The 20688-nt window shown below is 54.8% G+C and overlaps 1 protein-coding gene across 3 annotated transcripts in view; it reads right to left on the bottom strand.

The window, feature by feature from the left end:
• The window catches only part of ARRB1 (arrestin beta 1), a 75703-nt gene extending 55475 nt beyond the window's left edge, over positions 1–20228 (bottom strand). For all 3 annotated transcript variants that reach the window (XM_030333507.1, XM_030333509.1, XM_032595109.1), the window contains exon 1: positions 20093–20228. Coding sequence is in view for 2 of the 3 variants with exons in the window: in XM_030333509.1 (XP_030189369.1) it covers positions 20093–20112 (20 nt within the window). In the remaining variant the exon portion in view is untranslated. The remainder of the gene's footprint in view (positions 1–20092) is intronic.
• Positions 20229–20688: the final 460 nt, after the last annotated feature.

The following is a 20688-nucleotide window of genomic DNA, read 5'->3' as shown; positions in this document are numbered from 1 at the left end:
ATGTACCATGCCAAAGTGAACAATTAGTGGCATTTAGTGCATTCACAGCATGCAAAACTTCCTCCTCTGTTTCCAAAACATTTCCGTCCCTCCACAGTAAAATGCTTCACCCATAAGTAGTTTCTTCTCCCCATCCTCCTCTCCCCCCCTCCCCTGGCAACTACCGAGGTCGGCTTTCTGTGTCTACGGATGGATCTGTTCTGGACATTTCATATAAATGGATTCATACACACGTGACCTTTGCGACTGGCTTCTTTCGCTTAGAACAATGTTTTCAGGGCTTGTCCATGTTGTAGCGTGTATCAGTATATGATTCCTTTTTATGACTCAATACTATTCTATGGTTTGGATAGACCACAGGTGGTTTAGCCCTTCATCCACTGATGCATATTTGGACCATCTGTTTCCACTTTCTGCTGCCTTTTGACCCCACCATGACTCTGCGGGTGAGGACTATTGTTCCATCTCGCTTCTAGAAGCAACACTGATGTTCATACATGGTAGAGCGGTGCTTTGCATTGGAAGCCGCGGCCTGCCGAACTAGGTGTTCTTCCCTAGAGTTTCCTTGTCTCCCACCAGCCACTCACTCACCCTGCAAGTCACACTTTTCCTGGGCATCAGTGCCAGGTACATGCCAGGCTCTGGGCCAGGAGCTGACCACCCAGAGTGGATGGTTCAGGCTAGGCCCCAGGGTCCACCAGGGCCTGAAGCTGTAGGGATGGGTTCCTGCCCAGCCCAGAGGTCCCAGGATCCAGGCACACCAGGTCCAAAATGAGTATAGGGGCAGGAGGACCCTGCTCCTTCCTCCCTGGGTCTTAGCTTTCTACCCTGGAGAGAAGGAAGATGGCCCCTAGCAGAATGTTCTAGAGTGCTTCACAGTGAGACTGTCGAGCAGAGCAGGACTTGCTGAGCTGGACGGGCCTCCAGAAAACACAGGACTCACAGCAAGGAGTGGGGAGGAGCTGTGGATCAGGACAGCCATGAGGGTCTGCCCTGCCAATCTGTCATTTCACCTCTCAGACATAAATGCACTAGAAAAAGTCCTTTGCCAGGAATGCCCACTATGGGTCCCTGCTGTAACTTTGAGCCAAACCTCGTCTGAGCCTTCTGTGCACAGAGGTAGGGGCTTGGAAATCTAGAATTCCAGATTCTAGTTTGGGAGGAGTGAGTTGACTTCAGACAGCCCTTCCTTTTGACAACTTCCCCTCAGGCCACCTCTCTGTGTAAGACGGTGTGGCTATGAACAGTAGACACCCAGAGAGGCCATCTCCTGCCTGGCCCTCCAAGAAACCGCCTCTGCCACACATTTGCCTGTTAATGGGACCATCCTGAGGGAGTCTCTGGCGTTCAATGTGGAGACAATCTGGACTCAGCCCAGTGACTCATAGTCACCACCGCCTCCTTAGGCCCCCTTCACACAGGACAGGGGCCTGACAACTATGTAGTGAATGAACGAGTGCATGAATGAGTGAACGCACGAACAAACAATCCCTTGGTGATTTCCCAACTTCTGGCCTCTCTTTTCCAGTCTGTTTTTCTACACAGCTGCCACGTGAACCTTCAGCTCCTGCTTCCCCTGTGAGCTGTGTGGCTTTAAACAGACTGCTTCATTTCGCTGAGCCTCGATTTCTCCATCTGCAAACAGGGAGTTGGCTTGTGGGTAATGAGGAGGATGAAAAGAGAAAGCATTCGCCCAGCACCTCAAGGGCTAAGGAACGGTCCAGGAAAAGCAGTTGAAGGAAAGCTGTTTCTCTCTGGCACCCCACCCCATCCCACACCTCTGGGCCCTGATCCCCTGATCTCTCTGTGTTTTAAAGGCTGGAGGAAAGAGCCAAGCCCCTGAGCTGGCCCCTGGCTGGATGTAAATGTTTATGCCAAGCCCAGCCTCCCAGGGACAAGTTATTTGCTCTGCCTGTAATTAATTGCAGTAGGCCCGGCTGGGTAATAAACTCTGCCGGGGAAACATAAACAGTTTGCGCAGAGCTCCAAATCCTTTGTGAGGCCAGCAGAGAGGGTCTACAGGAATGGAATATTCTCCCAGCCAGAAGAGGAAGACCCCTGGAGATCATTTGAAAAGCAGCAGCTGCCATTATTGGGTGCTTACCTTGTCCTAGGCACGGTTGAGCCCCTGATTATTTGGTACCACTGTTTTCTCCATTTTATTTATTTATTTTTTAGGTTTATTTATTTATTGCAAGAAAGAGAGGGGGAAGGGGAGGGGCAGAGAGAGGAGAGAAAGGATCCCAAGCACAGAGCCTGACGTGGGGCTCGAACTCAGAACGGTGACATCATGACCTGAGCCGAAACCAAGAGTCAGACGCTCAACCGATTGTGCCACCCAGGCGCCCCTCCCCATTTTAAAGGGGAGGAAACTGAAGCTGAAAGAGGCAGGGTGACTTGCCCCAGCTAGAAAGTGGCTGGGCTGGAAGGGACACCAAGCCTGCTTTCAGAATAGTGGGGGGGGGGGGGGGAGGCAGCCATTCATTCAACAAAAATGTATGTGAATCCCCCAGGTACTGGGACCAGAAGGAAAGAAAAGAAAGTCACTGTAACAGAGGGTGATAGCAAATTACAAGTGGCCATTCAAGCTCTGAGGGGAAGAGACCACCCAGTATGCCTCCAGCAGGAATATGTAGTAGGTGTGCAATAAGTGAGTTTCTGGCTAAAACTTCACGCTCTTCTCCTTGAGCCAATGGAGCTTGTCGCCAAGCAGTTCAAGGAGTCTTGAAGACACTGTGTCAGGGCTGGGGGTGTAATGATGGGTGAATAAAACATGACCTTCTCTCCCAGGGAGCCCAATCCAACGGAGGGTGTGCACACATGGGTAAAGGAATAGAATGCAAGACAGGTTGATGAGGGTCATGGGGCAAGAGAGAGGGATAATCAGTATTTAGTGAGCACGATACTATGTGCCAGGCACTGTGCTAAGCCCTACATTATCTCATTTAGGCCTTCCAACAATCCGGGCAGGGGGAGAGAATATTATCACACCCATTTTAAAGATGAGAAAACCGAGGTGCGGCAAGATTACACAACCGTCGTCGCAAGGACACAGACATAAGCAGCAGTGGTAGTGTTTGAAACCTGGCCTTACACCAAAGCCTATGTTCTTTTCTCCCCACCCCCACTGCTCCTCCCTCTCTGAAGGGGGCACCGAAGTTGGGAGGGAGGAGGCAATCACCAGTAAGCTCCCTTCACCTCTCCCCACCTCGGCGCGAGGGTGGAGGACGTGGGAAACAGCGCACCCTGCTGGCCGGGTTTCCTTCCTAAGCCAGAAAGGTCAGTTTGCCTGCCAGGGCAGCAGAGCTTTCCAACAAAACCAGTCAGGCTGGTTACCTCCCACCCAACCCCCCTCCCCCACCCACCCCAGGAGCAGACTTCCATTCTGACCTCTCCCACAAAAAGGCCACTCAGTTTACAACTGTTCCTTCCCAGGGAACTGTATTTCACAGCTTATAAACACTTTCCAACGTCTTAGCTCATCTGACCACCACCACCCCGCCCCAGCAGCTCGTGTCCCCAGCACCCAGCAAGAGGCACAGCAGGGTGCAGGTGAATGTGACAGGCAGTGACTGGCTCCACCCCAATGCCCCCGACCCCACCCCCAGCGCCCCAACCCTCCCCACCGCACCCCTGCCCATCTCCATCCGGCTTCCACCACCATTTACTGAGCTCCCGCGTGACAAGCCTGGGGCTGTACCAGGCTGTTTCATCTGGGGTACATTGTTTAAACCTTTCCACAGCCTTTTCAGGTAGGTATTGTGTCCATGTTGCAGATGAGGAAGACTGAGGGCAGAAGGACCTTTCCAGGCTCTTCTTTACATAGCAAGTAGGATCCGCAGCTGGGCCTGTCCCAGAACCAGCTCCCCCCTGGGAGACTTTCAGGTCCTGCCTCAGCAGTGAGGACTCTAACTAATGACCAGGTCCACACGCGTGGGGTGAGACTGCTCTGAGCACACGTAGGGACGAGGCACCCATATCCTGGCACAAAGGACCACCTGGCCCGAGCAGGGGCAGATCCAGGCTTGGATGAGCTCATGTAATTTGGAAGCCCTCTTAAAAAAGGAGAAGGAGAAGGAGAAGAGTACAAAAATGTCTTCCTTTGGCGCCTTTCACAAAGCGTCCAAGCACGTGGACAGCGCTAGGCCTTGGAACGGGCCCTGGAGCACAAAGGGCCCGAAGCTGAAGCTGCACCAGCCTCATGGTGAACCCGCCTCTGGGCTGGAGGAAGGGCCCAGAGGCGATCCGAACACCACCCGCCTTCACAAAGGCCCTGCCTCCAGCCCAGCAGACAGAGGAGGCTCCGGAGGACATTCCTTCTTCTTGTCACGCGTCCTGCTGCTACTAAACCCTCCCTGCAATTGGGCCACGTCTGTCTGTCTCCCTCTTGCCATGGTTTCAGAAGAAGCGGAGATCATCCGAGCACAGGGCCAACCCACAGAGTACGTACGCTCACACGGATAGCACCGCTGGCTTTCTTTGTGATCCTGGAGCACATCCCCAGGAGGATCTTCTATGCCTGGGTGGGCAGGGTCATCCCCCACCTGTGCCTGGAAGCCCAGGCCAGCAGGAACAGCCTTGGCAAGAGCCCTATCCCCAAATATTCAAAGGATACAACACTGATTATCAAGTATTCCCGCATCCCACATCCCATTTGGCCCCCACATCAGCCCTGGGAGGTATACAGAGCCAGTTTTATTGTTCCTACTTACAAAAAGGGACAACAAATGGCACTCACTGGACCTACGCTGTGCTAGACGTGCCAAGGGGCCTTCCACAAGTCACAACTCACAGACACCCTGGCAGGAAGGGCTGATCCCCAGGGAACAGGTGGGGCACTGAGGCCTAGCTCGGTCTCTGGGCCAGGACCTGAGAATGGGGCTGCAGTCCTGCTCTCCCATCCCCCAGCCCAGACCTCTGCGCAGTCTCTTCGCAGTCTGGAGTGGCTAGCTCAGAAGGCAGACAGGCTGGAACACAGTGGGCTGAGTGAGGAACATGAGGCCTCCTGCTTCCAAAGCAGAGGAGCAGCTGGTGGCTTCTCACAGGCCTTTCTAGCAACAGTGGATCGGCGATTGCCTTCCCCTTTCTGGCTGTGTCAGAGGAAGAGTGCATAGGCCCTGGAAGCCTGAGACCTGCTTGAAAGCAATAGCCTCACAGGCTCAGGACCTGTGTCTTCCTTCATGCTGCCACGCAGCAGAGGGCGCCATGCCCACCTCCCACTTTGCACCTGCCAGGCCTTCTAGTCCCTTCACAGGACCACCTCTCACCTGACAAGCCAGCTGCCCAGTGCTTGCTCTTGCCTGCCCTAGTCCTACCTCGGTCCTTCCTTCATGATTCATTCACTCCTCTATCCATTCTACAAACCCTCATGGAGAATGTAGTGTAGGGCGACCCACTGTCCCCATTCACCCAGGACCAAGGAGTTTCCCAAGATGTGGGACTGAGACAGTCCCAGGAAAACTGGGATAACAGATCACTCTGATGTACTGTTACTGTGTGCCTGGCCCTGTGCTGGCCACTGAGGACACACTGGACGTGGTCACTGCCCCCGGGAAGCTTCCAGTTGGAGAGTGGCTCTCACTCAATGAGGAACTATCAAAGGCACCTGCTTAGCACCTCACGCACATTATCAACTGCAATCTTAGGAGGAAGGTATTATCATCTCCATGGTATACATAAGACAACTGAGGCTCAGAAAAGTGACCTGACTTGCCCAGGGTTACAGAGCTATCAGTGACACGCCAAGACTTGAACTCTGATCCATTGAGACAGATAAAAGAAAGGGCAGGTTTGTTCCAGCATGAACATTAAGAAGACAGAAAAATATAAAGATTATGTTTTATTTAATCAATTTTGTAGCCCCCAGTATTTGGCATGTCCTAGAGGCTCAGAAAATGTGTGTGGAAGGAAGGGAGGGAGAGAGGGAGGGAGGGGAGGGAGTAGGCAGGGAGGGGAGGAAGGGGGGAGAGAGGGGAGGAATGGGGGGGAGAGACCGGAGGGAGGAGATAAAGGAGACAGGAAAGGAAAGGAGGGAGGAAGGGGAGGGACTAAGGGGAGGGAGGGAGAGGGGGAGGGAGGGCAGGGCAGGAAGGGAGGGAAGCACGCGCCTGATTTAATCACCTTCAGGCTAGGAGATCCCAACCCCCAATTCAAAATACATATATTTCCCTTTTCATAGCCAGTGTCAGCTGTTTTCTTTCAGCAGCAGGGCCAGGAAGGAAGTGAGAAGAGGGAAAGAGTGCTTCTCTTTTGGGTCAGCAGCTCAGGGCTCACTTCCTCCAGGGAATTTTTTTTTTTAATTTTTTAAAAAATATTTTTATTTATTTTTTGAGAGAGACAAGAACACAAGCAGGGGAGGGGCAGAGAGAGAAGAAGACACAGAATCCGAAGCAGGCTCCAGCCTCTGAGCTGTCAGCACAGAGCCCAATGTGGGGCTCAAACTCATGAACCACAAGATCATACCTGAGCCGAAGTCAGACGCTGAACTGACTGAGCCACCCAGGCACCTCCCTCCAGGGAATCTTTTTTTTTTTTTTTTTTTTTTTCAACGTTTATTTATTTTTGGGACAGAGAGAGACAGAGCATGAACGGGCGAGGGGCAGAGAGAGAGGGAGACAGAATCGGAAACAGGCTCCAGGCTCCGAGCCATCAGCCCAGAGCCCGACGCGGGGCTCGAACTCACGGACCGCGAGATCGTGACCTGGCTGAAGTCGGACGCTTAACCGACTGCGCCACCCAGGCGCCCCAGCCTCCAGGGAATCTTAAGTGACTCACACCCCCACCTAATTCTGGCCCTAACTTATTTGAGTACAACAGCCACGTGTATCACAAGTGTGTGTATGTGTGTGCACATGTGCGTACACACATGGGCATGCGTGTGTGTGCAAATATGCATGTGGTGCTTGTATTCTTGCTTCAATTCACTTCTACAAACCTAGGCCTCACCTGGCTGGGCCAGCCCTATCAGGAGCTGGGGGTCCCAGAGGTACCAAACACTTGTCTGCGCTCTAACATGGGAAACTGACATGTCAGCAGCTAACCATGATGATGCAATGAGCCATCATGGATTCGTACAAGGTGCAAGGGAGCACGGAAGAGGGCACTGATTGCCTGGGCAGGGAGCACCAAGTCAAGGGAAGGAGTCGTGCCTAAGCATGCAGTAGGTGCTCGGTACAACAGATCAACTGAACTGCACTGAGGTTAGGTTCAACCGGAAAATATAAGGGAGATATCGTCAGAGGAAGAAGGTATTCCAGACAGAGACCAGCTTGAACAAAGGCACAGTGTGGATAAAGTGTGAAGACTGTGGAGGAACATCCAAAAAAAAGTCAGTGCAGCCAGAATGTTTGCTGTGTGGTGGGGAGAGCTGAGACAGGAGCACTGGAAGGAAGTTTGGCATAGATCATGAAAGGCCCCCAATGCACCCCACCCTGCACCCCACGAATGTGGACCATCCTACAGGAAATCGGGAGAAACTAGCCAGGTTTGTTTGTTTTTAATTTTTTTTAACATTTATTTATTTTTGAGACAGAGACAGAGCATGAACGGGGGAGGGTCAGAGAGAGAGGGAGACACAGAATCTGGAACAGGCTCCAGGCTCTGAGCTGTCAGCACAGAGCCCGACGCGGGGCTCTAACTCACGGACCGCGAGATCGTGACCTGAGCCGAAGGCGGACGCTTAACCGACTGAGCCACCCAGGCGCCCCCAGGTTTTTTTTTTTTAATGTTTTATTTATTTATTTATTTATTCATTTTGCGAAAGAGAGGTAGAGAGCGAGCAGGGGAGGGGCAGAGAGAGGGAGACAGAGGATCCGAAGGAGGCTCTGCGCTGAGAGCAGAAAGCCCGATGTGGGGCTCAAACTAACAAGCTTTGAGATCATGACCTGAGCTGAAGTCGGACGTTTAACTGACTGAGCACCCCAAAACTGGCCAGTTTTTAAACTGGGGGGTGGGGGGGGGAAACAGAGTCAGATATGAATTTCAGAATAAGAGGAGGGTTTGGGGGGCGTCTAGACTGAGCAAAGGGACAGCAGTGTAACAGTCCAGGCCAGAAGGGGGGCTTGGCCTGGGCCAGTGGCAGTGGAATGGGGAGAAGAAAGGCACTTTAGTGATAGGGGCACGTATCCGTCAGCATCTAGTTGGGTGTCCTGAAGGTTAGGGTTGGTGTTTCTCTTCTCCATGGAGCTTGGCACACCCCTGTCCCCAAACACTCCAACAGAAACTGAGGCTTGAGGGAGCCAGGTTGCTGTGTGGCCTGGGACAGGACTCAATCTGAGACTGAGTCATCGTTCTTTGTTTGAAAGTTCTTTTTTTATTTTTATTTATTTTTGATGTTTATTTTGAGAGAGAGAGAGAGAGAGAGAGAGAGAGAGAGAGAGAGAACGCTCAAGCAGGGAAGGGACAGAGAGAGAGGGAGAGAGAGAATCCCAAGCAGGTTCCGCACTCCCAGGGCAGAGTCCGGACATGGGGCTCGATCCCACGAAGTGTGAGATCGTGACCTGCACCAAAACCAGGAGTCAGACGCTTAACCGACTGAGCCACCCAGGCGCCCCTGAAAGTTTTCCTTACCAAAAAACTTTACCTCTTCTGGGGGAGCAGGAGGGCAAAACTGACTGCAAAATAGTGAACATCAGAGATGACCAGATTGTTACAAGTGTGCATACTGAGTGCCTTGCTGCTGAAGTCAGCCCTCTAAATGAGAAATGAATATGTGCATATTAACCACTCCATTATGCCATGTGATCATCTTTGTCATTTTTAGGATATTAAAAAAAAAAAATCCCTTGCAAAGAAAAAGTTCTCATTACTGAGCTTAAAAATGCTTCCAGGTTTCTTCCACAGCCCTGGGGCAATAAAGACCCATAATAAAATCATCCTGCTAATGTGCTAGCTGCTTTCATTAGCACAGATACAACAGAGAAAGAATGGAAACTTTATGCCCAGAGGCTGAAAAGCTATTGGAGCTTTGCACAAAGCTCTTGGTAGAGGAGAGGTGAGACCCAAAGCTATTGGTAGAGGGGAGGTGAGAACCCCCAGCCCACTGCTTCTCTCCACCAGGCAGCCACTGGGCTTCTGGCCTCAGTGTTCCCAGAAACAGCTGTCACTCAGAGCTCAGAGGTGTCCCCACCTCCACCGCCACCCCACAGCCCTAGAGCCTAGAGCTGTTTCTCAGACGACACACGGTTTCCTATTTCACTATTTCACGGCCACCGCTTATCTGGGAAGTCATCAGACCCTCTCTGCCGGGTTTCCTCCACCGGAGGAAAGCCTTTGCTCCAGTGGCCCTCCACCAGAAGAGACCTGGGCAGACCCTCGTGGCTGGACCTGGTGTCTCCTCCTATGTCCGTCCCGTTTCTTCTGTCCAGGCCCACTCACAGTGATGCCACGTAACAGAAGGTGGACTTTCACCCGAGATTTTGTGTCCTCAAGCAGTCTGCAGCCCCAGGACACCCCTAACCGACAGCAGAGGAAGTGAGTGTCTGACACTGTGCCTGGTACATAGAGGGTTCTCGCGTATCTGATGAAGGAAGTCAGTCCTGGCTGAAAACCGCCATCAAGATACGCCTCTGGCTCACTTCCACCTCACCATCCAAAGCCTGCTCCAGTGCCCCCCTTCTGAGGAGCTGCCTCTGACCCTTAACCACCGGGCTCGCTTTGCCCCCGATAGAAACTAATCCACGTCACCCCCTTCTTACAGTGTGCTGTGATGATCTATTTCCTCTCCCCTAGAAGACAGGAGCTGCACCAGTGCTGAGACTTGCATGTTTCATCCTCACGCCTCTGGTACCCGGCTCAGGGCCTGCGATGTGGCAGATACCCAGAATTTGTCCACAGGTACCTCCTTGGGAGGCGGGGGGGGGGGGGGGGGGTGAAAGAAATAAGCCAAGCCTGAAAAGGCCCAGCCCAGAGGAACCCCCATGGTGTTCTCTATCATGAAGTTCTCTGCCACCCCAAACCCAGGAGGGCTAGGCCCCAGCTTCTGAGAAAGGGTCTTAGGTGGGAGACAGGAGCAGAGCTGCTCCCTAAATCAGCCTCCCACCAGGAGAGGCAGGCAGGCCACTGGGGTGGGCCAGGCGGCTTGGGGACATGCCTTGAGTGGAGGTCGAGTGCTCAAGAAATGTCTGTGGAACCCAGTGGAGCAGACCAAAAAATGCTATTTGTTCTTCTGGCTGCAAGAGAGGCCAGGTCCCCTCTGGGGGCACTTCACACGCAAATTATCTCAGGACACGGCCTATTCCTCTAATGAGGCTTCTCCCCTTTGTGGCTTTGCTCCCAGGAATGTGGGAGGGGGGGGCGGTGGTGATACACAGAGCCAACCTCAGTGGCCACGGCCCACACTAAGGCCGAACTCACGGCCCTCCTCCCGAAATGGTGTGGGCAGGCACGTACCACCCAGCCAGGCAGGGGATGGTCACATTGACCTCTCAGGCCCAGGAATCCTGAGCCAAGCAGCGCCTGCCTCCTCCTGGGCCCCTCTGGGGAGGAATGAAAGAAGGAAGCGGGGAGTTGGGCTGTGTTATGTAACCAGCTTCCTTGGAGTCAGAGGCCCTAGCTTGTCTGTCATAGCCCAGCGTTGCAGGGAGAGGCTGGGGGAGGGGGAGGCGGCTTTCTTCCCTCCTTTGCTGTCTCTCCTCCAGACCTCAGCAGACCTCCTAGGCAGGCGCTGCTTTCCAAGCGCCTCAGCTCCAAGCAGGCACCCCCGCTAGGGGTGTTGTTGTCTGAATGTGTGAAACAGTGGCCTGCTGGCTTCCCTGCTAGAAAACCTGGCTCTAGACTCCACAGCTGCACCTGGGCGCATGGGGTAAGGGAGAGAGGCCTGGGGCTCTCCACGAGGCCCACCCCTGCCCCCGGCTTCCTGTCCCCCAAATTCTCCCTGCTTCCTCCTACAGAATCTGCAAGAGCGAGGGGCCAAAAGGTGGGGATGCTCAGGCTGCCCCAGCACCACGCTGCTCTGCCCCTCCCTGGCCCCAGGCAATCTCACTTCCCTTTCGCGAAGTCATCTGAACTTCTTCTCGGGCCCAGTGCAACCCCCCACCTCCGCATAGTCAGCTGTGTGCACAGTGCTGTTCAGGACAGGAGAAGGGAGGGGATGCGGGAGAGAGGGGAGCACAGAGGACAGCAGAGATCCACTCCTGGTCTTGAATGATAGCACCGACTTCATCGAATCCTGACCCTCTCAGCCACGGCAACCACATGCAATAGGTGATATTATCACACCTATTTCACAAAAGAGAACACTGAAGCCCAGAGAGTTTAAGACCCTTACCCACAGTCACGGAGCTAGCGTGCGATATTGCTGGACAGCAAAGCCGAGTCTGTGTGACTCGACCCCATGGCTCTACCTTTGGGGGATGCTATTTGGGAAAGGCCTAGGCTGTTGAGAGACACTGTGCAGCCTTCACTGGTCACTTGCTGAGGACACTAGTTTGGGAACCACAGGACAGTCATGAGGACAGGGACAAGAGCATGACAGAGGCCGAGGGCTTTCCTGTTGCCAATAGTCTTCCATCCTGATGAAGCTACAGGCACTCAATCTCAGGCTGGATGACACCCACACACTGCCTGCCCCTTCTAGAAGACAGGGCTGCAAGCGGCCAAGCTATCAAGCACAGAGCACAGCCTGCCCTCTATGCTCTCTCCTGTTCTAGCTGCAGAACCGAGAAGGAAAGCACCCTACAGACCTCCTAGGCCAAAGCCCTTTCTCCTTCCTGCTTGACACATGGAGAAACTGAGGCCCAAAGAGGGAAAGCAGCTTATCCATGGTATCAGAGGGATGGTGAAGAAGTGGGGTCCCTGTATCCAAGGTCGGAGCCCCTGTCCTTGATTTATCTCACTTGGGTGCTGTCCCCAGATAGCACTCTCTCTCATCTGTCTGTGTGTCTGCCTCTCTCCCTGTTCCCCCACCCTCTCTCCCCACCTCCTGCTTTCTTTTCGCAGCTCTCCTTGCAGGCCCAGTGTCTGAAGCCTCCTTCACAGCATCCCTCGCCTTCTCACGCTCTTCTGAGCCTCACTACCCCCCCTTCCTTCCTTCCCCTCCTCAGGGCCAACGAGCAATTCTTGGGTGGTTTAATTAGCTGATTATGACCACAGCCTGCTGGATCCAGTGCCCAGAAGCTTGTCCCCAGTAATTAGGTGGGTTCTGAGTACTTGCCCAATGGGAAGCCAATGGGTAGATCTCTCCAGCTGCATAAAGAGCTCCTTGATCACTGGTGGGTCATCAGAAGCCATGGTCCCTGCCTCAGGCCAGGTCAAACCACACTGGATATACTGTAGCTAGATCTAGATGTCCATCCTAAAGAGAGACTCCGTACTCACCCATGCCACAGTCCAGACCCAGGAAGGCTCAGGAAATGTCTGAGGATGGGAATGATGAACGGATGCCACACTCTGGGGGCCAGGAAGGGATGGCTTCATGGCCAGGGCACTTATTGAGGAAGCAGGATTTGGACAAGCCGTGAGAAGCGAGGATGGCATTCTAAATGGGGAAAGCAGCAGAAGCAAAAGCAGGAAGGCTGGAATGAGCCACCGATCCCCGTGCCAGATAGCTCTGGTTACCAGAAAGCACATTCACCTAGCAAGGTAAAGCTGCTCATCCATTGACCTCCGCCCTTTGAGTCACAAACACACAAAGTCACTTTTAGACATTTCAAAACCAGCAAAGATGTCCCATTGTCCTCATCAACCACACTGCCCACCCCCACCCCCAAGTATATCTTTTCCCAGTGAAATACCTACATTTGGCCTCCTTCACTGAGCAAATATTTATGGAGCTCGGTGCCATGCCAGGTCTGCACAGGAACAGGGACAACAGACACAGGGCAGGTGTCCTTGGTCTCACACAGAGGACATCACAAGTGTGTAAATAAACAGGACCCATGGGGGGTGGGAGGGAGGGGATCAATGCCAAGAATGAGAGAGAGAGAGAGAGAATGGCAAAAAAAAAAAAAAAAGTCACAAGGCACTTGGAAATCGGTGAGGACTTCCTGAAGGAGGAGGCCATATATGATCCAGGCCTTGAAGGACAGACAGGAAGGGCACTGTGTTGGGTCAGGTCACCACCTGTGTACTAAGGGCCAATGACAAAACAGGCTTGTGCTGAGACCTTTGAGGCCTCCAGCGTGAGTCAAACAGGGTCCCTCCCTGGGGGAGTTCACAGCCCGGGAGGCAGACCCGGTGAGAGAGGTCAGCTAAGAGCTAACCTCAAATAACACTGCCCTTGCATCAGGAGACTTGTCTCTGAGCTATTTTAATTCATTTAATCCACCAGACAACCTGGTGCAGGCACTATCACCACCCCATTGTGCAGAGCACCCCATTCTGCTACAGCAAAGAAAGGGTTAAATAATAGGGGAAGCCACAGAGCTAGTAAGTGGCAGGGCGGGGTGGACACTTGAACCCTGGAACCCTGGTTCTTCCTAAAGGCTACCCACTATTATGCTAATCAATCTATGCTAATCAGGCTGAAGGCACAACCCACAGCCACCCAGGCCCAACTCCCCTGAAGTCTCAGTCTCACTGGCCTATGACAGAGGCGTGAGCTTTGCCCAATCCCCCACTTCTGGCACCCCCTGGAAGAAAGGTCACCCCTACACTCACTAGCAGAACACAGGAAAGGAGTAACTCAAGGAGAGTTACCTCCTTGCCCATCATGGCTGATTTGACTTCCAAGGGATATCAAGATCCAGAGAGGGTGAACGTAGTGCCCAAGGTCACACAGCAATGATTAAGCATTAGAGCATACCTCTGGGACCCTCCTGAGATGGTCCATCCCAGCTGTCCTCTCCCCACTCCTGCCCCCACCCCATGCCTGCCCACTAATGGTACTGGAAGGTGGGGGTGGGTAAAGGTGCAAAACAACCAGGAGGACCCGCTGTGGGGCCAGAGGCCCATGGCCACTATGGGAGAGATCTTCAGTCTCATCCAGGTCTGTATCCGTTCAGTTTCTGGACCTCTGCATACGCTCTGGAGAGAGAGGCTGCACCCTGTCCTGCGACTGAACGCTCAGACCCTGAGTGAGGAGCGTGTCTCCTACTGGCCTGACATCAGCCACAGCACCCCACCTTGCTCCACGCTCTTTAGACCAACAGACAGATCCCTCTCCAGGTACGAGGGGGTCCCTTGGAATCAGATGCCAGGCCCAGCCCAGCCCTAGGCAGAGACTCAGTCGCTGTCGTGACTTCAGTCACACAGAACACCAGGACCTGTCTGGTCCAGTCCCTGGAGCCTGGCCTCATCTGGCACCAGGTCTCCTGGGAAGGAACAAGCAGTTCCTCTAAAGTGGGCTAAAGATGGGGCCAGTCCCAGAAAGGAGGAGACGTCTCCAGAGAGATGACCCTGCCAGGGCCCCTTGGGGAGGGAGGGAGGGGGCTGGGACAACAGACTCCTTTGTTCCCCTCTCAAAAGCAGCCACCCTGTCCTGCCCCACCACCCCCCCTACTGTTGTACACCCCCCTACTAGGACTCAAGCCATTCCTGGGGCAGGATGAATCCTGCACACAGGAAAGAGAGAGGGTGCCTGAAACCATCAGAGATAATATCTATTCTAATCCCAGGGCTCACACTGGAGACCCGCCCCATCCTCCGTGGGAGACAGGGCTTCCTCCTGCAGAAGCCTGTCTGATGGGGGAGAAACCGGCTTCACTCCCAGGAACCCCATTCTGATAGGGATGGTACATCCCCTTCCCTAAGGACTTCACAATCGGATGGAGGAAACTGTTCCTCCCCCACCCCCCCAACCTAGTCTAATGTGGGAAACATGGCTTTCATCCTTAGAATTCTCTAATGGAAAAGACCTAATATTAGCCCTTAGGATGCCCCTGGGCTGAGAGTAGAGGCAAGAAGGGAGGAAGGAGTTCAGTCCAGTCAACAAATCCTTGCCAGGCATCTCCAATGAATCAGATCCAGGGGTGGAAAATGGGCCAGCAAACAGAAAATAGAAATAGCCCCAAACCACAAGAAGCTCACCAACTGGGGAATAAAAACACCTGGGGTATGAATAAATGTGTGAGAGAGTGCCACGAAACTCACCCACCCTAGCACCCAAGGCCTACTCACCAGGGCTGCCAAGACCCTTAGCAGCCACACCCCCATACACTACTGCACCTGCACCCATGGTCTGCACTTTCTGTCTAGATCGCCTGGCCTTCCCCATGCCCCAGGACCTGCTCAGAGTGCACTTCCTCCGGGAAGGCTTCCCCAAGACCCCCAGCCCGAATCAGATGCCAGGAGCCAGCACGGACAGCTTCCCCTGTGACCAGCTCACATTTCTGCAATGTCCCTCCCACTCCCAGCTGAGCCTGAGCCCCCAGGTTCCCACACCTCTGGTTCCCACCACCCGGGGCCCAGGGCTTTCCTCCAAGAGGCCCACCCCAGCTCCAAGCATGAGGAATAGCAGAGTCCTCCCCTCTGCTGTACCCCTGTGCCCCAGTGGCCCAGCTTTGCCCTCACCCCATCCAAAGCCCTGTCCCCAAGTCACCAGCCACTGCCTTCTAGCCAACTCCCACGAGTCTCTCCCAAGGTCCGTCCCCTCTGCCCCCTCAGACATCAGTGCTCTCCAAGGCCCCAGCTATCCCTAATTCTCCTCTCTTCACACACCATACGTCTTCCCTGCACCACTTCTAAACCCAAGACTTTCAAATCCCCAGCTCCCTCCTCCATCCCTACCCCAGGAGCCTGACCCATCCATGCAGAAGGTGTCTTCCTCAACTTCCAGTCTGGCTCCCTGCCAAGCTGCCCCCTCCCTGCAGGCCTCAGAGTGATAGATGGCCCAGCAAGGTCACTGCGAAAGCAGCAGAAGATGGCTTGGCCGAGGCCAGGGGGCCACTTGGATTGTGTTGACTCCCCCCCAGCCCCCCACCCCCTCACCCTTGCTGTTTTTCCACTGTCACAGCCCCCAGGGGTAATAAGCCCCCTGAACCAATGGCAATGGAAAGCTTCAGTCTCGGGCAAGGATGCCCAAACTTGGACGGTGGAGAAGCCCAGAAGCCAGCCTAGAATCAGGGCCCAGAGATGGTAAGTCAGGCTCAACCCTCCCACTCCCAGCAGCCCCAGAAGCATCCCTGGCCAAAGCCACAGGACTTCCCCATCTTCCAGCCAAGATAGGTCACACAGAGCTTAACCGCCAAGAGAGATGACAGCCAAAGTTCAGAGAGCTGGTGATTACGTGTCCCCATCACACCCACCCTCCTCCCCTTCCAGCGAAGAAAACTTCATAAACATCTGTAGGAAAGAGAATTCCATTCCATCGCATTGTGGCTCAGGAAGTCCCACCTGTTGCCCAACTCTGATTGATCCTGTTGCCAGTTGAGTTAGGAGAAACAGCAAGAACCAGAAGGGATGCACGACTTGAGAATGGAGCTGCTGGGGAGGCGGGGAGGCCAACCGTGGGCCAGACAAGCCCTCTCCCCCTGCGTGAAAGCACGGTGCAGCAGAGGGCTCTGCGAACAGACAGGGCTGGGTTCAGAAGCTTGTCGGCTGCATGGCAAGGGACAGATTACTTAATCCATCCTAGTCTCTTTCCTCATCTGTGAAAGGGAATAACAGTCCCTACAGCAGCAGGAACCCAGGGAGATCCAAATGAGACCGTGCATGTAGGTCTCCTGACATATCAGACACCCAAGCAGTCAGGCTAATGGACACCACCTCCTTATTCATATTTCTCAGCTGCTTCCTCTCCACAACCTTAGCTCAGATCCCTCCCTCTTCCAGGCTCCTCCTCAGCCTCCTCACGGGTTTCCCTGTTTCTGCCATCCACCCCCTGCCACATCCCTCTGGAAGGGAAATCTGCTCCCATCCCTCCCCTCACAACCCCCTCTGAATCACCACGCGCTTCAGGAGAAAATCCTCTCTCCTTAGCTTGACATTCAAGGCTGTGGCTGACTAGTCAGTGTTTATCTCTAAGGCTCACCCATCATCGCCAGCCCAACCCGCAGGCCGTACACGTTGCTTCATGCCTCCCAGGCTTCGCACGTTCTGCCCTCAGCCAGGAATGACATCCCCAGTGCCACCACCTGGGCCTCCTCGGCCTTCCAGGTGAAGTTCAGTAGCTCCAAAGCCACCTGGTTCCCGGGAAAGCTTCCCTCACCATGCCCCCTGCTGGGACTGGCGTGGGGACTCCTCCTTAGGCCTGCCACAGCACATGTCACCCTGCATTATAATCACCTGCTCTGCTCTACGTCCCTTGGGGACAGAGTGGGGCCATTTCTGTCTGAAGCCCCAGCCCCTGACACTCAGTCAACATTTGTTGAATGGATGTACGATTGCTCCCAGAGCACCTTGTTGGAGCAGTCATCATACATCTGCCTTGTATCTAATCCCATCCAGGCAGATGAGAGTCTCCTTGACCCTGGGAGTTCCTAGGGGGCAGTGACAGTTTCTGACTAATTTTGTCACTTTCATATGGGGAGTGAGCCCAGATACAGAGACGGATGCCATGACTCCTGATCTAGATAGAGTCCTGGGTATTTGCAATTTCTTCTTCTAGGTCAGAGACAAAGTAAAAGCCCATGGCCTATGGAACAAGGCAAGGCACAGCCCGTTACTGAGTTTGCCCTTCTCTTCCAAACGACTCAAGAAACCTGTCTGAAAGTGGGAGGGAGGCTTCCTGGGGCTACTGGGGAGAGGGGGAGAGGGAGGAGGGGGTGGAGGGAGCAGGGCCACCATTCACTGAGTGGAGTTTAGCCAAGCCTGGACTCCAGGCTTCAGACAGCACCTCTTCCCCTGCCCAGCAAATTCCATAAACTCAAAAGAGCCTTGACATTTTTTTGAGTATTGACAGCTCCAATTTACAGATAGGAAAACTAAGGTCCAGAAGGGTGAAGACAATTGCCCGAGGTCCCCCCAGTGAGTTAGAGGCAAGCAGAGGGAGTCATGGAAAAGGTCCTGACCCCAAAGATAAGGTCTCCAACAGGTACCTGGCTGCTCCTGGTGTCCCCATCCCACTGACAACCTACGCCAGCAGGGGAGCAATGACACTCCTCCTCTAATCACAGAGAGGCAAACCAGGGCCCAAGAGGGGCTGAGTCACCCTGATGGCGAAGCAGCATACAAGGAATAAAGGAGAAGACCCAGGGCTGCTAACCCTCACGGGGAGAAAAGTCTAACCTCAATGGTGAGGAAGATCTTGGCTTTGGGGGACGTGGACACAGAAGACAGAGGCACACATCCTCCTGCCGAGGACAGAGACCTGGGCCACAGCGCCGGCCAGCCAGCTGCAATGAGGACTAGTCATCAAGGTGAATGCAGACACCTCTCTATCTCCTGCAGCCTCCCCCACCAGCCTGGGCCTCCACACATACAGGAGGGCACCCCACTCTGGCCTTTACCCCATGAAGGGCTTGGCAAGGCCCAAGGGCAGGCCACAGAGAAATGGACCAAGTAGACTCCAGCCTCTGCCTTGCTTCCGGTGCCTCTCGGCCTTAAGCAAGTCAGGTAACCTCTAACACTCTGGTTCCTCTTCTGGAAAACAGGAAGAAGAAAATTAACCTCTTTGAAGAGCCGTCAGGAGGATGGCTAGGAAGCAGTTTCTAAATTACTTCCAAGCCTCAGTTTCTTCTTCTGAAACATGGAAATAATCCCTGGAGGATCTTTCGCATGCCGTCGAGAAAGAGGGCCAGATGACAGTCAGTGTGAAATTGCTTGGTCGCGGTAACAAAACGTGATGACCACTGGGGTCATTTCTTCCTAGTCTATTTGCTCCTTTGGGGTAGGAATAGGTCGTGCACATCTTTGATCCCCGCACTATGCCTAGTACACGGCAGACACTCAATAAATGATTATTGCAGGCAAGGAGACCGGGAGGGTGGAGAGAGGGAAGAGAAGAGGGAGAAGTGGGGTACAAGGATAGAAGGTAAAGAAACAAAAAGATGAAAAAGGGGGGTGTAAGAGGGGTAAGGGGGGGAGATGAGGGAGAAGCTTCTACTAGCACTTAAGGGAGTGGACAGAGTGAAGGGATATAGATGGGGTGACAAACCTGGGTGCCTGATCAGGGCTGGTCTTGGTCTAGAGGGGCTGTCTCCAGGGGCTGCCCTACCCCAGCCTCCTCCCCCTTTTGGTCCCAGTTTTCCATTTCAGAGGCAAAGCCTCTCCCTTTCTGAGCCAGGGCAAGCTCCTACAAAGATAGGAACCTCTCTTCCCATCCCAGCCTGAAAGAGATCCTGGCCAGCCACCCCAGGCCTCCAGAGGTCAGAGGGAAAGGAAACAGAGTGGACAGGATGCATTTTTCCCAGGCTCCGGGGGGCCTGCCACCCTGTGTGATGTGTGTGTGCCACTTCTTGCCACGTGGGGACTGGAGTGTGTGTGTCAGCAGCCCCAGGGCCTGCTGGCTTGTGACCCGGGGGTACCAGTCTGTGGAGGCATTAGCCTGACGTCTCTGTGGGGGTCGGTGCTGGGGTGGTCTTGCAAACACTGTGTTGGGGAGACATGTGCCAGCACAAGTGTCCGTGTCCGTGAGGGTGTGCCTCAGTGAGAGTGTTCATTACAGTGAGTGCAAGGGACAGTGTATGCGTGTATCAGTGTAGGCCAACATGCGTGTGCCAGGATGAAGGCGTAGAATTGATATGTGTTGGAGCGTGACCTGTATGTGCCAACCTGACTGTCAGTAAGAATGTGTTCACAAGTGGGTACCAGTGAGCGTGACAGTGTGTCACTGTACGCGATCGGTGTGTGGCAGTGAATGTCAGTGTGTGTGCCTGCGTGAGTGTGCCCGCGGATGAGTGTGTCCGTGTGTCCATGTGAGCGCGTGTGCCATTGTGTGCCAACCTGCCCCCTTGTGTCTCTGCGTCTGCTGGCCACTGCTGGGTGTCGGCAGCGAGTGAGTGTGTGTGAGTGTGTGTCCGTGGCGAGAAGCCGCGAGCCAGATAGGGCGGCCCCGGGTCCTCGCCTCTCGGTACCCCCGCCCACGGCCCCACGGCCCCACCGCCCCACCGCCCCACCGCCCCGCCAGCGACCGCACAGGAGACCTCGGGCACGGGAGAGCTGCCTGCCGCGGGGCCAGGCGTCAGCGCTCCCCGGGGTGACCCACAGGAACCCCCGCCCGTGCCCTCGCCCAGGTCGCCCCCCACGCGCACCGGGCCGGGCCGCCGCCCGCACTCACCGCGTCCCTTTGTCGCCCATGGTCCGCCGCGGCTGCAGGAGGTCCGAGGCGACAGCGCCCAGGCTGGAAAATCCCCGGCCGGCAGGAGGAGCGCGGGCCAGCCGGCTCCCGGCTCCCTGCTCCGCCTCCTCCGCTCTCCCGGCCGCCGCCGCCCCCGCCCCGGGCCCGCCCGCCGCGCCGCACAGCGCCCGGGCCGCGGCCAGGGGCGTGGAACAGTGCGGGAGGGTGCGTGTGCCTGCGCGTGTGTCTGCGTGTGCCTGCGTCGCGCGCCAGGGCAGGGCGGCTGGCGCGTCAGGGCCCCGAGGTCGGCATTGGGGGTCCGCACGGCCGTGCGCCCAGCTGTGTGTGTGTGTGTGTGTGTGTGTGTGTGTGTGTGTGTGTGTGGTGTACGTGAGGGCGCACGCTGGGGTGTCTATACGTGCGCGTGTAGACACGCTAGTGTGCCGGTGCGTGTGCACGACCGTGTGCGCCGGCCGATTAGGGAGTGTATTTGTGTGATGGAACGGTGTGCACGTCTTTGTGCAGTTGTGTCTATGTGCAGGAGCGCTCCCCCGTGCACGCCGGGGGCAGCCTTTGTGTGTGCGGGAAGGTGGAAG

Source organism: Lynx canadensis, chromosome D1 (assembly GCF_007474595.2).
Source record: "Lynx canadensis isolate LIC74 chromosome D1, mLynCan4.pri.v2, whole genome shotgun sequence".
Taxonomy (NCBI): Eukaryota; Metazoa; Chordata; class Mammalia; order Carnivora; family Felidae; genus Lynx; species Lynx canadensis.
The sequence above is the reverse complement of the archived record's forward strand: the minus strand, read 5'-3'. Positions and strand labels throughout refer to the sequence as shown.